The sequence below is a fragment of the Quercus robur genome, chromosome 9 (assembly GCF_932294415.1).
Source record: "Quercus robur chromosome 9, dhQueRobu3.1, whole genome shotgun sequence".
Classification (NCBI taxonomy): Eukaryota; Viridiplantae; Streptophyta; class Magnoliopsida; order Fagales; family Fagaceae; genus Quercus; species Quercus robur.
The window spans coordinates 14,366,208-14,383,100 of NC_065542.1; the positions used below are offsets into that span (position 1 = coordinate 14,366,208).

At 31.9% G+C, this 16,893-nt stretch overlaps 2 protein-coding genes across 2 annotated transcripts; one reads left to right on the top strand and one right to left on the bottom strand.

Annotated features, from left to right (window-relative positions):
• Window positions 1-409: 409 nt before the first annotated feature.
• Window positions 410-3,558, bottom strand: LOC126699851 (probable carbohydrate esterase At4g34215). Its single transcript, XM_050397826.1, has 2 exons — window positions 2,564-3,558; window positions 410-804 (listed from the first exon to the last, which is right to left on the bottom strand). Exons 1-2 carry the CDS (start codon window positions 3,137-3,139, stop codon window positions 595-597), a joined length of 786 nt encoding a protein of 261 aa, XP_050253783.1. The 5' UTR covers window positions 3,140-3,558; the 3' UTR covers window positions 410-594.
• Window positions 3,559-12,986: 9,428 nt separating this feature from the next.
• LOC126700752 (receptor-like protein EIX2) lies at window positions 12,987-14,992 on the top strand. Its single transcript, XM_050398942.1, has 2 exons — window positions 12,987-13,964; window positions 14,939-14,992. The coding sequence occupies exons 1-2, from the start codon at window positions 12,987-12,989 to the stop codon at window positions 14,990-14,992; spliced, it is 1,032 nt and encodes a 343-aa protein (XP_050254899.1).
• The last annotated feature ends 1,901 nt before the right edge of the window (window positions 14,993-16,893 follow it).

Sequence of the window (16,893 nt, forward strand, 5' to 3'; positions counted from 1 at the left end):
AAAAGTCTGCTGATTTTCCTTTTTTTTTTTTTAATAATTTCATAATAGACATTATTACACACATATATAAGCTCTAAATTTGGCTCTAATTGCCTTATAAATTGAATTTATTCCTATTAATTTCTACCCAATGATTACCATAATCCCTCAAACAAACCGTTCCTGTTATTAGGAATATAATTATATTATATGATAAATTGGTAGTACATTTAATTGAAAATCCACCATATTCAAGTTAATTTTCCATGTCGTGTAGCTTAAAAAGAACGGTGAAACAACCAAAAACATAGATGCCGTTTCTTAGTATGTATAACCGAGGAGTATGCAACTTCATCTATAATTTGGACAAAGAATCACAATACAAGGAACAATTTGTAAACCACCGACATTAATTGCTCAAAAAGTTAAATAAAAAACAAAAATCTACTTGAAATTCATTTATCTTGAATGATAAAAAACCATCATCACAATTCAGGCAATATAAATTCAAATCCTATCTATAAAGAAAATTAATAAAAAAAAAAAAAAAGAAGACAAATTTATTTAGTTTGTCAGATATATATTTTAGTGAGTTGCAAAGGAACTAAGTTGAGGTCACTGGATGGGCTTTGGGAAGTTGTTAAGGAATGCATCAGCCAACATTTTCCCGAGTCGAACCTGGGCTGGGGTTGATAGGTGTAGCCCATCATCTTCAAGTGGCAGACCTTTTGCATCAATGGTTTGCAGGTTTGGGAGGTCATTTTCCAGCTGAGCTGCTCTAACAATTTCTTCTAAAGTGCTGTTAAAACCTGAAGCTAGAGCCACCTATATACATCCAACACAAAAAACAAATTATAAAATTTCACAACATGACCATAATATTAGGGTCTTGCGTTTCTCAAAAAAAAAAAAAATTATATATATATATATATATATTAGGGTCTTGTTAATGGGTGCTACATAGCACCCATTAATGTGGTATAAAAATTACATGAAAATACTAATGTTTTATGGGGAGTAGGAAAAAGTTTTTTTTTTTTTTTTTTTGATAGTCAAGTAGGAAAAAGTTGGATGTAAGTGTTAGGTGTGTGTCAAACGGTCAACTTTGATGGAAAGATAAAGTTATTTTGCAATCAGGCCAAAATGCCCTTTAATTTTTTCCTATACCTTATTCTAACCGATTAGCTTTAAAAAACAGAACTTTATCTAGAGTCACTAATTTTATTTTTTGTCCTTCTTCCCGTTTCCCTTTTTTTTTTTTTTTTAAGAAAAAAAAAAGGGGGTAATGCTAGGCTCCTATTATTTTTAAAACAAAAATATAATGAGAACAGTTTTTTCATAATGAGTTTTATAATATTTTTAAAGTGGTCAATTAGATATTTTAAATTCAATTATTCATGAAATTGAAAAGAAAAAAAAAGGGAATATAAAGTATTATATATATATATATATAAAGTATATTATAAAACAAAAATGAAAAACTTTTGTTATATATGTTGGGAAAAAGTAGATATTAAAAGCAAAAAAAAAAAATGAATAGGGGAAATTCTATTGAATTTATAAAAGAGGGGAGAAATTTAAAAAGTCAAGAGGTTCACCCCTAGACAAAGCAAATATTCAATTCACATTCAAATTAGTATAACAAATTCAAGTAGTATTTTTTTTTTCTTTTTTTCTTTTATGAACATAGGTGTGCAAGCTTTTCGATACTTGACTATTCCCTCAAATATGAGTGAGGCTAGGGGCTTAAGGGCAACAATTCCTAACCCCACAAAAGGGAGATCTCGTTTTTTCCTTAAACTCGAAACTTTGACACAAAATCCCAATCAGCTAACAAGAATTTTTACAATTTCAAAGCCTAGGGGTGGAAGTATTAGTATAGGGGAACTTTCTCTCTTTTCCTCACAACCTCTCTCGATTTTCTTTTCTTGCTGTCTGTGGGTTGAAGTTTAGAGTTTAGGACCTGTGTATATTTTATGAACTTTTTTGTATTTTAGTTTATTTCAATTTCTCTTCTCACAAAGCAGATTTGGGTTTTTAGTAGGACCTTTCATGAATGTAGGATTAATTATATTTTCTGATCCTACTTAAAATCTTGAAAAATGCATGATCTTAGTCGTCTTATTAAAATAGCCCTATTTTAGGGAGCAAAATTAAAAGACCCCAAACTTTAGGGGTATATTTTGCACTTTAGCATTTCTCATATATGGTAAAACCATTGACTACATTTTTTTACCCCTTCACAAATCAATGAATTTTACTATAAATGTAATTATTAATTATAATAAACTATAAATCTTTTATCATATTCACGGACATATTATTATGTTTGAGCTATATTATGTTGTGAAATATTATTATATTTCACAAACTGACTATAAAGTTATATTACCAACTCTAAATAAACCCATTGTTTTATAACCTGAAGCTAGAGCTACCTATACATCCAACACAAAAAACAAATTATAAAATTTCACCACTTGACTATAATATTATATTACCAACTCTAAATAAACCCACTTTCAAACAAGATTTGCTGCAAATTAAAAACAAATAAATAAATGGAATAAAAAACCATTTATACCTGTATTATAGGGAGATTAGGAGAGTTTAGATCATTCCTAATGTCAATGAAGAACTTATAGAGTCTTTCTTTATATAAATTGGCATCTGTTTGATTCTGAGTATCAGATTCCCCTTGATACCATAGGAGTGCTTTGATTTTGCCACCACTCCTCAAGGAAGCATTAGCTCTTTCCACCAAATCTGTGTAATGAATAGTTCCCTTGGCCCATTCAGTGATCATAGTCCCTCCAATGGCACAGGGCACAAGACCAATCACCCCAAAGTTGGGGTCCTTTGCCAAAACCTCATGAGCAAAAGGCATGCCTGGTCCAACTCCACATACCTTTGTTGTGTCAATATCATTGTGAAGAGGCTCATGAGCTACAAACCAAGTCTTGTTGGAATTGAGTCGTAGAATGAAAGGGCTGGGATTGCTTTCAGGGGGGATTTTCATGTCCCATGTGTTGTTCTTAACCCCGCCTTCCCCAACCATGTTGCTTTGCCCAGCCAAAAGAAATATCTTTTTGGGGCTGAGTTCTTGAGATTGAACAATAGAGGAGGCCAGAAGAAAGGCTAGAAAAAAATTTAGAGACATTTTTTTTCTAGAGATTTGAGAGTTAGAAAGGTCTTAAAGGTTTTAAAAATATATACAAATTTGATAGTTACAACGAGAGATAAAGGATTTGAACCTAGATATGGTTAGAAACACACAAAAAAGTGTCAATCAATTGAACTATAAGGCTTTTGACAAAAGGGTCACAAAGCTTGGAATTTTGAAGCAAAATTGTTTTGCTTCTTACAGGAGAGATTGGCAAAGCAATGGCAAAGGACTTTTGATATTTAGTATTTACTATTTAGGATAGTCTGGAACTTTCAAATTCACTTACCAGCACCCATCTGGGAAGTTTGAGAAATTGGCAATCTGATCCTTTGCTCTGAATGCTCGAGTAAATAAACACCATATAAGCATGTTGCAGTTTTATAAATTTGAATCTGATTCCCAACTAAAAGGCCTATAGTGGTCCCCCATCGGTTTTGCAATATTTAAAAGACATACGTATTTGAACCTGAAATATTCCTGGTTCGTTAATGTAGTCAAACAATTCGTGTATGGTCCGTTTGGATAGAATTTTTTTGCTGAAATTGAAAATTGAAAACACTGTAGCGAAATATTTTTTAAATGTGTAAATAGTAATGTGGGACCTATTTTTAATGAAAAAGTTACTAAAAAATGTAATTTGTGGAATTTGTAAATAGTGCATAGGAGCATTGTTCACAATTGACTAGTCAACAATTACAAGCTGAACAAAAAAAAAAAAAAAAGGCAAAATGCGCTACAGTGCAAACATGGACATGAGATAATCTCTATCCAAACATATACTATGTAATTAAACAATACAAAAAACATGGCTGGACAACTAAATTATACATTATTTGGAATTTTCTGTCAAGATCTATTATTAGATATATAAAATTTAAAGAATTTAAAAACATGGTTGGAAAACATGACTACAATCGAATTGGACAAAAAAAATGACACATTTTTTTTATGTTTATCTTTGGATGGGTAAGCTTTAGGCTCATAAAGTATTGAGTTAGGTTTCTCCAAAAAAAAAAAAAGTATCGAGTTAGTCCATTCATGGGTGAGGCCAATATAGTGAGTGAGCCCAATCCACAAAATATCAATCCGGATAAAATACCACCATGATAGGTTTTGTTTTATGGGTGTTCCGTCTTCATAAATTGTAATGCAAAAAACTCAAGCGGGAATAAAAATTGGACAAATGAGAGAGATAGAATTATTATTAGAAACAGACGCTATATATTGAAACTCTCTTAAAAAAAATGTCATATTTAATAGTACTTTTATTATCAAACAAATGTCATTATTTTATCATCATAGTGCAAAATTGATTACTCCCTCCGTCTCACTTTATTTGTCCTCTATTCTATTTTGAAATGTCCCAAAATATTGTCCTGTTTCTAAAAATAAAAGTTATTAGTTTACTAATATTCCTATTATACCCCTAAGCCTCATTAAGAATAAGTCTTTTTAAAAAAAGCTGATAAATTTATTTAAGGGTAGTTTTGTAAACTTATACATTTTTATAAGGCAGACAAGATAATAAATAATGTTCCCTTAAAATGTTTGACTTTTCAAATAAGACAAACAAAGTAGGACGGAAAGAGTACTTTTTTTTAGAGATTTGACTAAAACACAGCTCAAATAATTCCAAACAGTCTCTCCTACCAATACAAGAGGAATAGCTATACTCAATCACCTTTTCAAAAAAAAAAAAAATTAACGAAGCATTTCATTTTCAACCCAGTAAATTAGAGAAATAACACCCATTTTCTTTAAATTAACTGCTATTTTTCTTTAAGTGTCTCAAAAATAAGAAAAGTTCAACAAGACCCCTGCAAATTACTTAAGATTTCTTAAAACAATAAGAGCTCAACCAAATCCATCCTCAAATTCTGAAAAACTAAGAAAACTACAATCAAAATCATTAAATTTTATTAACGGTTTATAAAACAATTTAAACCAAAACAACTAAAACAAAAAATCAAAATCAAAATCAAAGATGCCTATATTGCTCCATACATAAAATAATTGATTCTGACATATTTTAACAGATCTTTTTGTTTTGGACATTTAGTACTTCACAAAATTTTCACCCCATGAGCAATGAAGACCCTGTATATACAATATTAGATATTGATGTCTCCTATTCATTAAATGAATGGTGAATTCTTTGCATAGATATTGTTCGTCTAGATTCTAACACGTTATAAGTCTATTCAACGTCACCGTAGAAAATTAGCAATAATTTATCTAAATTGAAAAGTTCTATCCAACATAAAAGAGGCTCTAAAGACTCTGGATAAGGAAAACGAAGTCTCCAAAACTCTCTTTTAGGACTTTAGAGGTTCAAAGTCTCTGAATTATAAATTTATAATATATTTTTTAAAAGGTATTAAATTAAATTTATCATTATTTGAATAATCATGAATTCATAAATCAGAATCATCGTTTTGCATTTTAATCTCGATCACAATGGAATCTATTGATTTTTATGTGAATAAGCATTTTAGACTTATAGGACTTCTCTATCATTTGATTCATTTTTGCGCAATTCATATTTCATCCTACTCCTAGTTAAAAGCTTTCATTATTTCCTATAACAATTTTAACTTCGACAAGGCTGCTAATGCTTTCATTATTAATGTGAATTCCCACTTAATTCCTTCTTTCCAGCTTCAATTAATCAGTACGAGTTCTTGCAGGTTGGGCAAGTCTCTGCATAGCTACGAACATAGAACTCTCATAAGTATCTAGACATTTCCAAGTCAAGATTTGTAGATGCAGCATTGGCCTGGTTTTGGTACTTTGCAATGGGTGTTAAAGATGCCAAACTCTTTCAAGTGTGATCATTAAGGACCGATCCCATGTTTTGCTCAACTCTGGTATCACTGAATTTAATTCTAATCACTCCATTGGCTGCCAAGCATATCACCAAATGACCCATGTTGAACGTTACCACCAACTCTTTTTCAGGACCTATTTCTCCTTTCATTAATTTGTAATATGATAAATATAGAATACAAATGAGAGGTCATGGATTTGTCAAATTAACATTTTGTCTTAGAGACCCTCCCGACTGCTGGATGTATTGGCAGTCTTTGTTTCACATAAACTTGGGGAGTAATATGCTGTCCGATGAAATTCCAGACTTAATGGGCTTACTGTTTTGGTTCCAATCATTGCATTTACTCAACAATTTGCTTCTTTGGGGACACACCTCAATCAATTTTCAGGAAATATACCAAACTGCTTCGAAGAATGGCAATGGCTCTTCAATTAAGATCCAATGAATTGAGTGGCAATATCTCACTACAAATATGCCAACTTCTAATATTTTATTGGATCTTGCTCAATATTGCCTGATTATGATCGATGCCGGTGTGCTACGGATTGGTACAACAATGACTCATGCACTTGTGTATACTTTGTGTTGTCTGCCACAACCTCACTGCTCACATCCACCATCTCCATCTTAGAAGCTTCCCTCAATATGATGCTCAATATGAAGCTTATCTGCGGTCAATGAATGGATTTCAAAAGTAAATCAATATTTTTCGATGTTTCTGAAAAATTGAATACAAATATTATGGATATATTATATGATGTACCCATTATAAACAATTGAGACTTATATATGTATCTTTGGTAAATCTCATTAATTTCACTTGCATAGCTCATGCAAGTCAGCAAGACCCTGACCGCTCAAAAGAAATCCTTCTTTAACACAAACAATCTGTTCAACCATTCTTAAAACACCGCTCAAATAATTCCAAACAATCTCTCCTACCAATACAAGAGGAATAGCTATACAGCCTATAGGCTATACCCAATCATCCATTTAAAATAATAATAATAATAATAAAATAACTAAGCATTGCATTTTCAACCCAGTAAATTAGAGACACAACACCCATTTTTTAAATTAACTGCTATTTTTCTTTAAGTGTCCCAAAAATAAGAAAAGTTCAACCAAACCCCTGCAAATTACTTAAGATTCCTTAAAACAAGAAGAGCTCGACCAAATCCATCCACAATTTATAACAAATTTTGAAATATTAGAAGAATTACAATCAAAATCATTAAATTTAATTAATGGTATATAAATCAATTTAAACCAAAACAACTAAAACAAAAGATAAATAAATAAAATCAAAGATGCCTATACTGCTCCATACAAAAAAAGAAAATGATTTTGACATATTTTAACAGATCTTTTTCTTTTGAACATTTAGTACGTCACAAAATTTTCACCCCATCAACAATGAAGACCATTTCTATACGTTATTAGACATCGATATCTTCTATTCAATTAAATGAATGTTGAATTTTTTGCACAATTATTATTTGTCATGATTCTAATACATTATAAGTCAATTCAAAGTATCATTGTGGAAAATTAGAAACAATTTGTTTAAATTAAAAGATCTGTCCAGCGTAAGAGAGACTCTAAAGACTCTGAATAATGACAACGAAATCTCTAAAACTCTCTTTTAGTACTTTAGAGGTTCAAAGTCTCAGGATTATAAATTTATAATTTTTTTTAAAAGGTAGTATTAAATTAAATTTATCATTATTTGAATAATCACAAATTCAAAAGTCAAAATTATCATTTTGTATTTTGATCTTGAACACAATGGAACCTATTGGACATTTAGTACGTCACATAATTTTCACCCCATCAGCGATGAAGACCCTTTGTGTACGTTATTAGATATTGATGTCTTCTATTCAATTAAATGAATGTTGAATTCTTTGATTGTTTGTCAAGATTCTGATACGTTATAAGTCTATTTAAAGTATCAATGTGGAAAATTAGAAACAATTTGTTTAAATTAAAAAGATCTATCCAACGTAAGAGAGATTCTAAAGACTCTGAATAATGACAACGAAGTCTCTAAAACTCTATTTTAGTACTTTAGAGGTTCAAAGTCTCTGGATTATAAATTTATAATTTTTTTAAAAGGTAGTATTAAATTAAATTTATCATTATTTGAATAATCACAAATTCAAAAATTAGAATTATCATTTTATATTTTGATCTTGAACACAACGGAATCTATTGGACATTTAGTACGTCACAAAATTTTCACCCCACCAACAATGAAGACCCTTTGAATACGTTATTAGATATTGACGTCTTCTATTCAATTAAATGAATGTTGAATTCTCTGCACAATTATTGTTTGTCAAGATTCTGACTCATTATAAGTCTATTCAAAGTATCAGTGTGGAAAATTAGCACCAATTTTTCTAAATTGAAAAGTAAGAGGGGCTCCAAAAACTCTAAATAATGACAACGAAGTCTCTAAAACTCTCTTTTAGTACTTTAGAGGTTCAAAGTCTCCAGATTATAAATTTAAAATTTTTTTTAAAAGGTAGTATTAAATTAAATTTATCATTATTTGAAATAATCATGAATTCAAAAATCAGAATTATCATTTTGTATTTTCATCTTGATCACAATGGAATCTATTGATTTTTATGTGAATCAACTTTTAAGACTTATAAGACTTCTCTATCATTTGATTCATTTTTGTGCAATTCATATTTCATCCTACTTCTAGATTAAAGCTTTCATTATTTGATGAATTATTATAAAAGTTACGAGTAATATGAAATTGTGAATGACTTTTGAGTATTGACCAATGAAATTTTCATCTAAAATACGTTGCCCTTTTGACAGGTAAGCAAATTTATATGTGGCCAGATCAATATAAATGCACCACAAAATGGAGGGTCCTACTTTGTAGTTAGTACTTAGTAATTGCAGCCCAGGCTACAAGACTTCAATGAGTCAATGCTCGACTCAGCCATACAAGTAATCATAGTTTTCAGAACCGGACCAGATCGGAAGGTCGGACCGTGAAAACCGAAAACCAGAATGAAAATCGGTTTTTTAAGTCTAAAGAACCGGATTTTTTGTTAATTCCGTGAACCGCTAAAACCAGGGTTGGACCGCACGAACCGGTGAGAACCGTGCGGTTCAACCCCTAGCAATTTTTTTTTTTTTTGCAATTTTATTCTACTTAATTAAATTATCCATCTCTTACAAGGAATAAAAAAAATTAGAATTAAAATCTTTCAAAGATATTCAAATTTACTTCAAAAATTAATCATAAATTTTAATGTTTTCATGGTTATTATTTTATTTTATTAACTTTCTTATTTAATTATTAAATATATGCTTGAAAATCATTAAATTTCCCTCACATATATAGATATATTGTCAATTTTGCTAGTTTTATAAATTTAATATCTATATTTAGGCTTTAATTAATTATTAAATTAATTATGACGTTATCACGGTTCGATCCCGGTTCGACCTCAAAAACCTTGAACCTCTCCCTTTTACGGTTCAACGAACGGTCCGGGTCTGAAAACCTTGCAAGTAAAATGAAATTGTGAATGACTATGAGTATTGACCAATGAAATTTCCGTCTAAAATACGTTGCCCTTTTGACAGGTAAGCAAATTTATATGTGGCCAGATCAACATAAAGGCCCCACAAAATGGAGGGTCCTACTTAGTAGTTAGTAGTTAGTAATTACAGCCCAGGCTACAAGACTTCAGTGAGTCAATGCTCGACTCATAGCCATACACCTGATTAGCACCTCTACTCTCGTCAGTCTCTACTGTACTCTCCTATAAATTACCATCCAATTTTTAGTATAATTTGAGTAAGCCTTGAAGTTGAAGCTAATTACATAATTCTGTTAGTTTAGTGATGAAGGGTTCCACAAGACTAGGGGTGTCAAATGGGTGGGTTTGGGGTGGACATAATTGGGTTGGGTATATAAAACTTATTTACCCATTAAAACCAATTTAACTAATTGCTTCTAATCCAAATCCAACCCAACCCAATTATTATGGGTAAACCCCAACTCACCCAATTACCCAATTATCAAAATTACCAAAATGACATTAAAGTGAAAATGACCATTTTGAAGCTTTGCCTACCTTTTCATTTCCAGTATTTTCTCAGCAACCAATCAAAGTATACATCAGTAACCAAACAATTCAAACATGCACAAAATTGTAAAAAATAAAAAAAATAATAAAAAATTAATCAGAAGCAGAAATTTGCTAGAACAGAATGGATCTATCTCACAACAAAACTCACCTGAAAAGTGAAAACCAAAACTTCTTTCCAGCGAAACTAAAATTCAGAGTCTCTGAGTTCAAAGAAAGAAAGAAAATCAAATTTAAATTAAACCCTTTTTTTTTTTTGGTTCAATATAAAGAAATTAAATAAATAAGAAAAATTAGCATCCGTTTCATTTACAAAAATTTTCTCAGCAACCAATCAAAGCATTTATACATAAGTATTGTAAAAATAATAATAAAAAAAAAATCATAAGATACTATTAGACTCATTTTGACCTTTTTTTTTTCATTATAAAGAAATTAAATCAACAAAAAAAAAATAGCATCCTTTTCATTTCCAGTATTTTCTCAGCAACTAATCGAAGTATATAAATCAGTAACCAATCGATTCAAACATGCAAAAAAAAAAAAAAAAAAAAAAAACCGTTAAGAAGTAATACAAAAATGGATCTAGCTCAGACAAACTCAGAGCAACAAAACTCACCTGTGAAGTGAAAAAGCCAAAAGACTCTGTTTCCCGAAAAAACTGAAAATGCAGAGTTTGAGAATTGAAAGAGATAAGAGAAAAAATCAAAATTTTGGCTAGGAAGGAGGTTTCGAATGGAGAAGGCGGATATGGTTCCTAAAAAGCGAGACTCGAGGGTCTCTATGCTATGTTTGTTATGCCTCATTGTTCTTTGTGAGAGCTAGAGAGAGAAAGAGAGAGAGAAGTGTTTGGAGGCCGAGAAAATGAAGGAAAATGAAAACTGAAACACTAAAATGTCTGAGCTGAGGGCTAGTTTTTTTTTTTTTTTTTTTGGGAAGGGCTGGGTTGAATTTAGGTATATTGTTTTTGGGTTAAATGGGCCTCAATGGGTTTTTAGTTGAAACACAATAATCACTAGGTCTAATTAGGTTGATGCCCATTTAACCCAACTAATAATTGGGTGGGTGGGTTTGGGCTCAATTAGAGTGGATGGGTTTGAGTGGGCAAATGGATTTGGGCTTACTTTGCCACCCCTACTTAAGACCCATTTCATTCCTTTTCCTTGCCTTCTTTCTCTTTATTCCTAACCTCTTCTTCATTTTCTGCACCGGACACTCTCACTCTCACTCTGAGCTTCATTACATCGATAGCGAGCAACACGCCCTTCTCAACTTCAAGCAAGACCTTATTGATCCATTAAATCAACTCTCCTCTTGGACTGTTGATGGGGATTGCTGTCACTGGCTTGGTGTTGTTTGCCATAACCTCACTGCTCACGTCCATCAACTCCATCTCAGAAGCTTTCTTGATTATGAAACTGAGGAACAATATGAAGCTTATAAACAGTCAATGTTTGGTGGTAAGCTAAATCCTTCTCTGCTTGATTTGAAGTAATTGAATTACTTTGACCTCAGCTTCAATAATTTCTCTGCTTCTCCTATTCCCTCATTTCTCGGTTCAATGAAGAGTTTAACATCTCTTAATCTCTCTAATGCAAGATTTGTGGGAGTAATACCTCATCAACTTGGAAATCTCTCCAATTTGCTCTATCTCAATCTTGAAGGCATTGATTTATATGTGAATAATCTTCAATGGCTTTTTGGTCTTCCTTTGCTACAACATATCAATATGAGTTATGTAAATCTTAGCAAAGCCTTTGATTGGCTACAACTCTCAAACACACTTCCTTCTTTGTTAGAGTTGCGGTTGTCATATTGCCAGCTTCCTTTCATTCCTCTTGTTGTTGATGTCCACAACATGACTTCTCTTAGGCACCTCGATCTATCTGGAAACAATTTCAACTCTTCAATTCCCAATTGGTTGTATAGTTTTAGTCGTTTTGAGTTTCTCAACCTTTGTAACAATAATTTGCAGGGTACAATCTCCAGTGCCATTAGAAACCTAACATCTGTTGTTAGTATTAGAATTGACTTGCCATCCAACAAATTGAATCAAGAGGTATCTAAGATCTTAGAAATTTTATCAAGGTTGTATAGACTAGAGATCTTAGAATTAAATCATGCTCGACTTTCTAGTCATTTAATTGATGTACTTGGGCAATTTAAAAACCTAGTACATCTTTCTCTTTGGAATAATTCAATATCAGGACCAATTCCAGTGTCTTTAGGAATCCTGTCATCTTTGACATACTTGGATCTTTCATTTAATCAATTTAGTGGAACTCTCCCTCAAAATTTTAGGCAGCTTTCCAAACTAGAGACTTTATTTATTGAATCAAATATGTTGGAAGGTGTTGTGTCCGAAGTTCATTTTTCTAATTTAACAAGTTTGATCCAATTTTATGCATCTAGAAACAAACCGACTTTAGAAGTAAGTCACAATTGGGATCCTCCTTTTCAACTTGAGTCTTTAAGCTTTCGATCATGGAATTTAGGGCCGCCAAATTTTCCCGCATGGCTTTGTTCACAAAGAGATCTTCGGAATTTGTACATATCCAATACAAGGATTTCTAGTGTTGTTCCTCCTTCATTTTGGAAATTGTCTTCTCAGTTTGTGTCTCTAAATCTGTCCCAGAATCTACTCTATGGAGAGATAGTAAACAGTCTCATGACTTTCTCTTCTTATTCCGTGATTGATCTGAGTTCGAACCATTTCAAAGGTTTGTTACCTTATATATCCTCTAATGTGACTTTGCTAGATCTTTCTAACAATTCATTTTCTAGATCTATTTCTCACTTTTTGTGTTACAAAATGAATGAGCCCAAAAAAATACAACTTCTCAATCTTGAAAAAAATAATTTATCAAAAAAAATACCTAATTGTTGGATGAAGTGCGACAAGTTGAAGGCCTTAAATTTGGGAAACAATAATTTCACTAATAGCATTCCAGCATCCATTGGATCTTTGACTCTTCTTAAGTCTTTGCACTTATACTACAACAAATTCTTTGGGAACTTAACATCGTCTGTGAGAAATTGTGAAAAGTTGGTGACAATTGATGTTGCTGAAAATGAGTTTTCTGGAAGCATACCTTCATGGATAGGACATAGATGTTCAAGCTTGATGATTCTCAGTCTTTGCACAAATAATTTCCATGGTCACATTCCGGAAGAACTTTGTGCTCTAACTTCACTCCAAATCTTAGACCTTTCTCATAACAAGCTATTTGGACATATACCTAGATGTGTTAAAAATTTGAGTGCCATGGCCACAAAAAATAATTCAAATCACCAAATGAATTTTAATTTGTCAACATATTTTTATGGTGAAGCTGTCCCACTTGAAAGTGCATTGCTTGTGATAATGGGGAAAATTCGTGAGTATAGCACCATTCTTCAATTGGTAAAAAGTATAGACTTTTCCATGAATAGTATATCGGGAGAGATCCCCAAAGAAGTCACTAGTCTCCAAGGATTACAGTCATTGAATTTGTCATATAATCTCTTGATTGGAAGTATTCCGGAGAATGTAGGTTTTATGGGATCACTAGAATCTATTGATTTCTCTGTGAACCAACTTTCAGGTCAAATTCCCTTAAGCATATCAAGTTTGACATTTTTAAATCATCTAAACTTGTCATACAAAAATTTGATTGGAAAAATCCCTTTAATCACTCAACTACAGAGCCTCAATGCATCTAGTTTTTTTGGAAACAAGCTTTGTGGACTACCACTTACTGATAATTGTTCTAAAAATGGTGGAAAACCCAACAATGAAAACAAAGGGAGTAAATACACCGGTGGTGTTGAAGTGGATTGGTTCTATGTGAGTATGGCACTTGGTTTTGTGATTGGGTTTTGGATTGTATGTGGTCCTTTTCTATGGAATAAGCAATGGAGAATTAGGTATTTTCAATTTCTAGATCACAAAGGGTACAGACTTAAGGGTCTTGTTTTGTTATAAGTAAATGTTGTAAGATTCTTAATATTCAGTGCAAATGTCATGTGATCATGTTAATAAATATTTTGATAATTTTTATATCACCTTTGTGCTAGTTAATACCTATATTATTAGTTAATTCCTTTTTTTTTTTGAGAAGATAATTCACTCAATTGGCATGTATGAATATGGTGTTTCTTCCTATGACCATCTAAGGCAATCTAATTTGTAATTTTATTTCATTCTTTAGATATTGTAAAATCAAATTTTAGTTCATACAAGTAATTGTTTCATTAAAATGTAGTATACCATACCTGGAAATGTACATTACACTGATCAATCTCCCTGATAACAATTGATGGCAATGCATCCATGGTATTGCTAAATTCTGAAGTCGTTGATTGAGTTTGATCTAATCGTTTCAAGGATCTGCTATCACAAGGATCGGCTATCACAAAAATCATTTCTTAGCGATCCTAATTAATATGGTTCCAACCTGAACATTATCCCATCGAATTATAAAGCAATTACCAATTCTTTGTACATAATCAACTTGATTTGAGAAGAAATTGTTAGTTAAATTGGTGTTTAATGCAAATCAAATTGAATTATGTTTGGTTAGATTTTATCAGGAGTTAATTCCTCTGTTGGCTTCAGCTGTTCAGCATGGATTTCAAAAGTAAATCAATATTTTTCGATGTTTTTGACAAATTGAATACAAATAGTATGGATATATTATATGATGTACCCATTATAAACAATTGAGACTTATATATGTATCTTTGATAAATCTCATTAATTTCTCTTGCATAGCACATGCAAGTCTGCAAGACCCCGATCGTGAAAGAATTGTGAGTTCAATTCCGCTTTTTTATTTCTTTAATTAATTGAAAATGCAGGTAGTCCATACCAATCCATCAGTCAAGGTTTTTGACAATCATTGCACAGTTTAATTGTAATTCGGATAAACACTTACAAAAATACTTGGATTAGTATTAAGTTTATGGACAATTTTGAATATCTTAAAAGAACTCCCTACGAATTTAGCTGTCACATTCCAAACAACGTGTGGATTCAAAACTCAAAAGTATATTAAAATTGTTCCACGTTTCTATGACATTGATCACAATTAAAACTAGCAAAAAATAAACTAAATGCAATTGAAACTAAAAAGAAATCCTTCTTTGACACAAACAATCTGTTCAACCATTCTCAAAACACCGCCCAAATGATTCCAAACAATCTCTCCTACCATTACAAGAGGAATAGCTATTCTGAATCGTCCATTTTTTTTAAAATTAACTTTAAAAAAAAAAAAAAAAAAAATTAACTAAGCATTTCATTTTCAACCCAGAAACAACACCCATTTTTTTTAATTAACTTCTATTTTTCTTTAAGTGTCTCAAAAATAAGAAAAGTTCAACCAGACCCTTGCAAATTAATTAAGATATCTTAAAACAAGAAGAGCTCAACAAAACCCACCCGCAATTTATAAAAAATACTGAAAAACTAGGAGAACTAAACTTAAAATCATTAAATTTAATTAATGGTATATAAATCAATTTAAACCAAAACAACTAAAACAAATTACAAAATAAAAATCAAAGATGCCTGTGGGGACCGGCCCAGAATAATAGGTTGGCTGGACCCTGGGCTCGTCCGAGGACCAGTAAGTCCGAGGAGACATCGTGGCCCAGGCAATCCTTATTTAGGCCTACTGGGGCAAAGAGAACATGTCCGAAGAGTAATTCCTCCTCGGACATTGCAAAATCCGGATCAAATGTGCATCCCAGCCATTGTAATCCATTCCCCAAATACATAAAAAGGGAGGAAACCTGAAATATCTCAGTAAAGGCTGCCACCACCACATTAAATGCATCACAACTACTCTCCTGACCGCATTAATGAAGAGAAGACTCCTGAACAGTGCTACCTTGGCCACTGCAACTCACAAAGAATTGATAAGGGTGTCTGATGGGACAGGTGCTCAAGTAGAGGTTTGGATGATCAACAAGTGTAAAGCCCAGATGATAGGAGAGGGCCTATATAATATGTAAAAGTCCCCCAAAAGTGGGGGACGGAAGAAAAAAGAGGAACACAGGAGAGAAATTTTACTGTATGAATATATGCCCATGAATAAAGTTTCGAGCCTGATCACTTGAGAGGGATCTCTCTTCACGTCCATCTTTTTCGTTCTTGTTTCTGTATTTCCTTAACCCATGCAACAAACCGTCTAAGCTAACTGAAACCAAGTTCTTTAGTCCATACTCTACAAAAAAATTCATTGTGTGGGACTTCTTGGGCCAAGACTTGACCAACAAGGATTGGACCATAAAATTGTGCCCCTACAATGCCTATATTGCTCCATACATAAAATAATTGATTCTGACACATTTTAACAGATCTTTTTCTTTTGACATTTAGTAATTCACAAAATTTTCACCCCATGAGCAATAAAGACCCTGTGTATACAATATTAGATATTGATGTCTCCTATTCAATTAAATGAATGTTGAATTCTTCTCACATATGTCAGGATTCTAACATATTATAAGTCTATTCAATGTCACTATGTAAAATTAGAAAATAATTTATTTAAATTATAAAAGTTCTATCCAGCATAAAGAGACTCTAAAGACTTCGGAAAAGGAAAATGAAATCCTAAACTCTCTTTTAGGACTTTACAGGTTCAAAGTCTCTAGATTATAAATTTATGTCTAGCATAAAGGAAATTCTAAAGACTCTAGATAAGGAAAACAAAGAGACTCTAAAGACTCTGGATAAAGAAAACGAAGTCTCCAAAACTCTCTTTTAGGACTTTAGAGATTTAAAGTCTCTAGATTATAAATTTATA

What these genes read in the sequence shown, in the direction of transcription:
- LOC126699851 (XM_050397826.1), bottom strand. Translation starts at nt 3,139, where the DNA reads ATGTCTCTAAATTTTTTTCTAGCCTTTCTTCTGGCCTCCTCTATTGTT. An exon ending in CTAATCTCCCTATAATACAG is followed by an intron (nt 805 to 2,563) that starts GTATAAATGGTT and finishes GGATGTATATAG; the next exon opens with GTGGCTCTAGCTTCAGGTTT.
- LOC126700752 (XM_050398942.1), top strand. Translation starts at nt 12,987, where the DNA reads ATGAAGTGCGACAAGTTGAAGGCCTTAAATTTGGGAAACAATAATTTC. An exon ending in TTGTGATTGGGTTTTGGATT is followed by an intron (nt 13,965 to 14,938) that starts GTATGTGGTCCT and finishes TTGAAAATGCAG; the next exon opens with GTAGTCCATACCAATCCATC.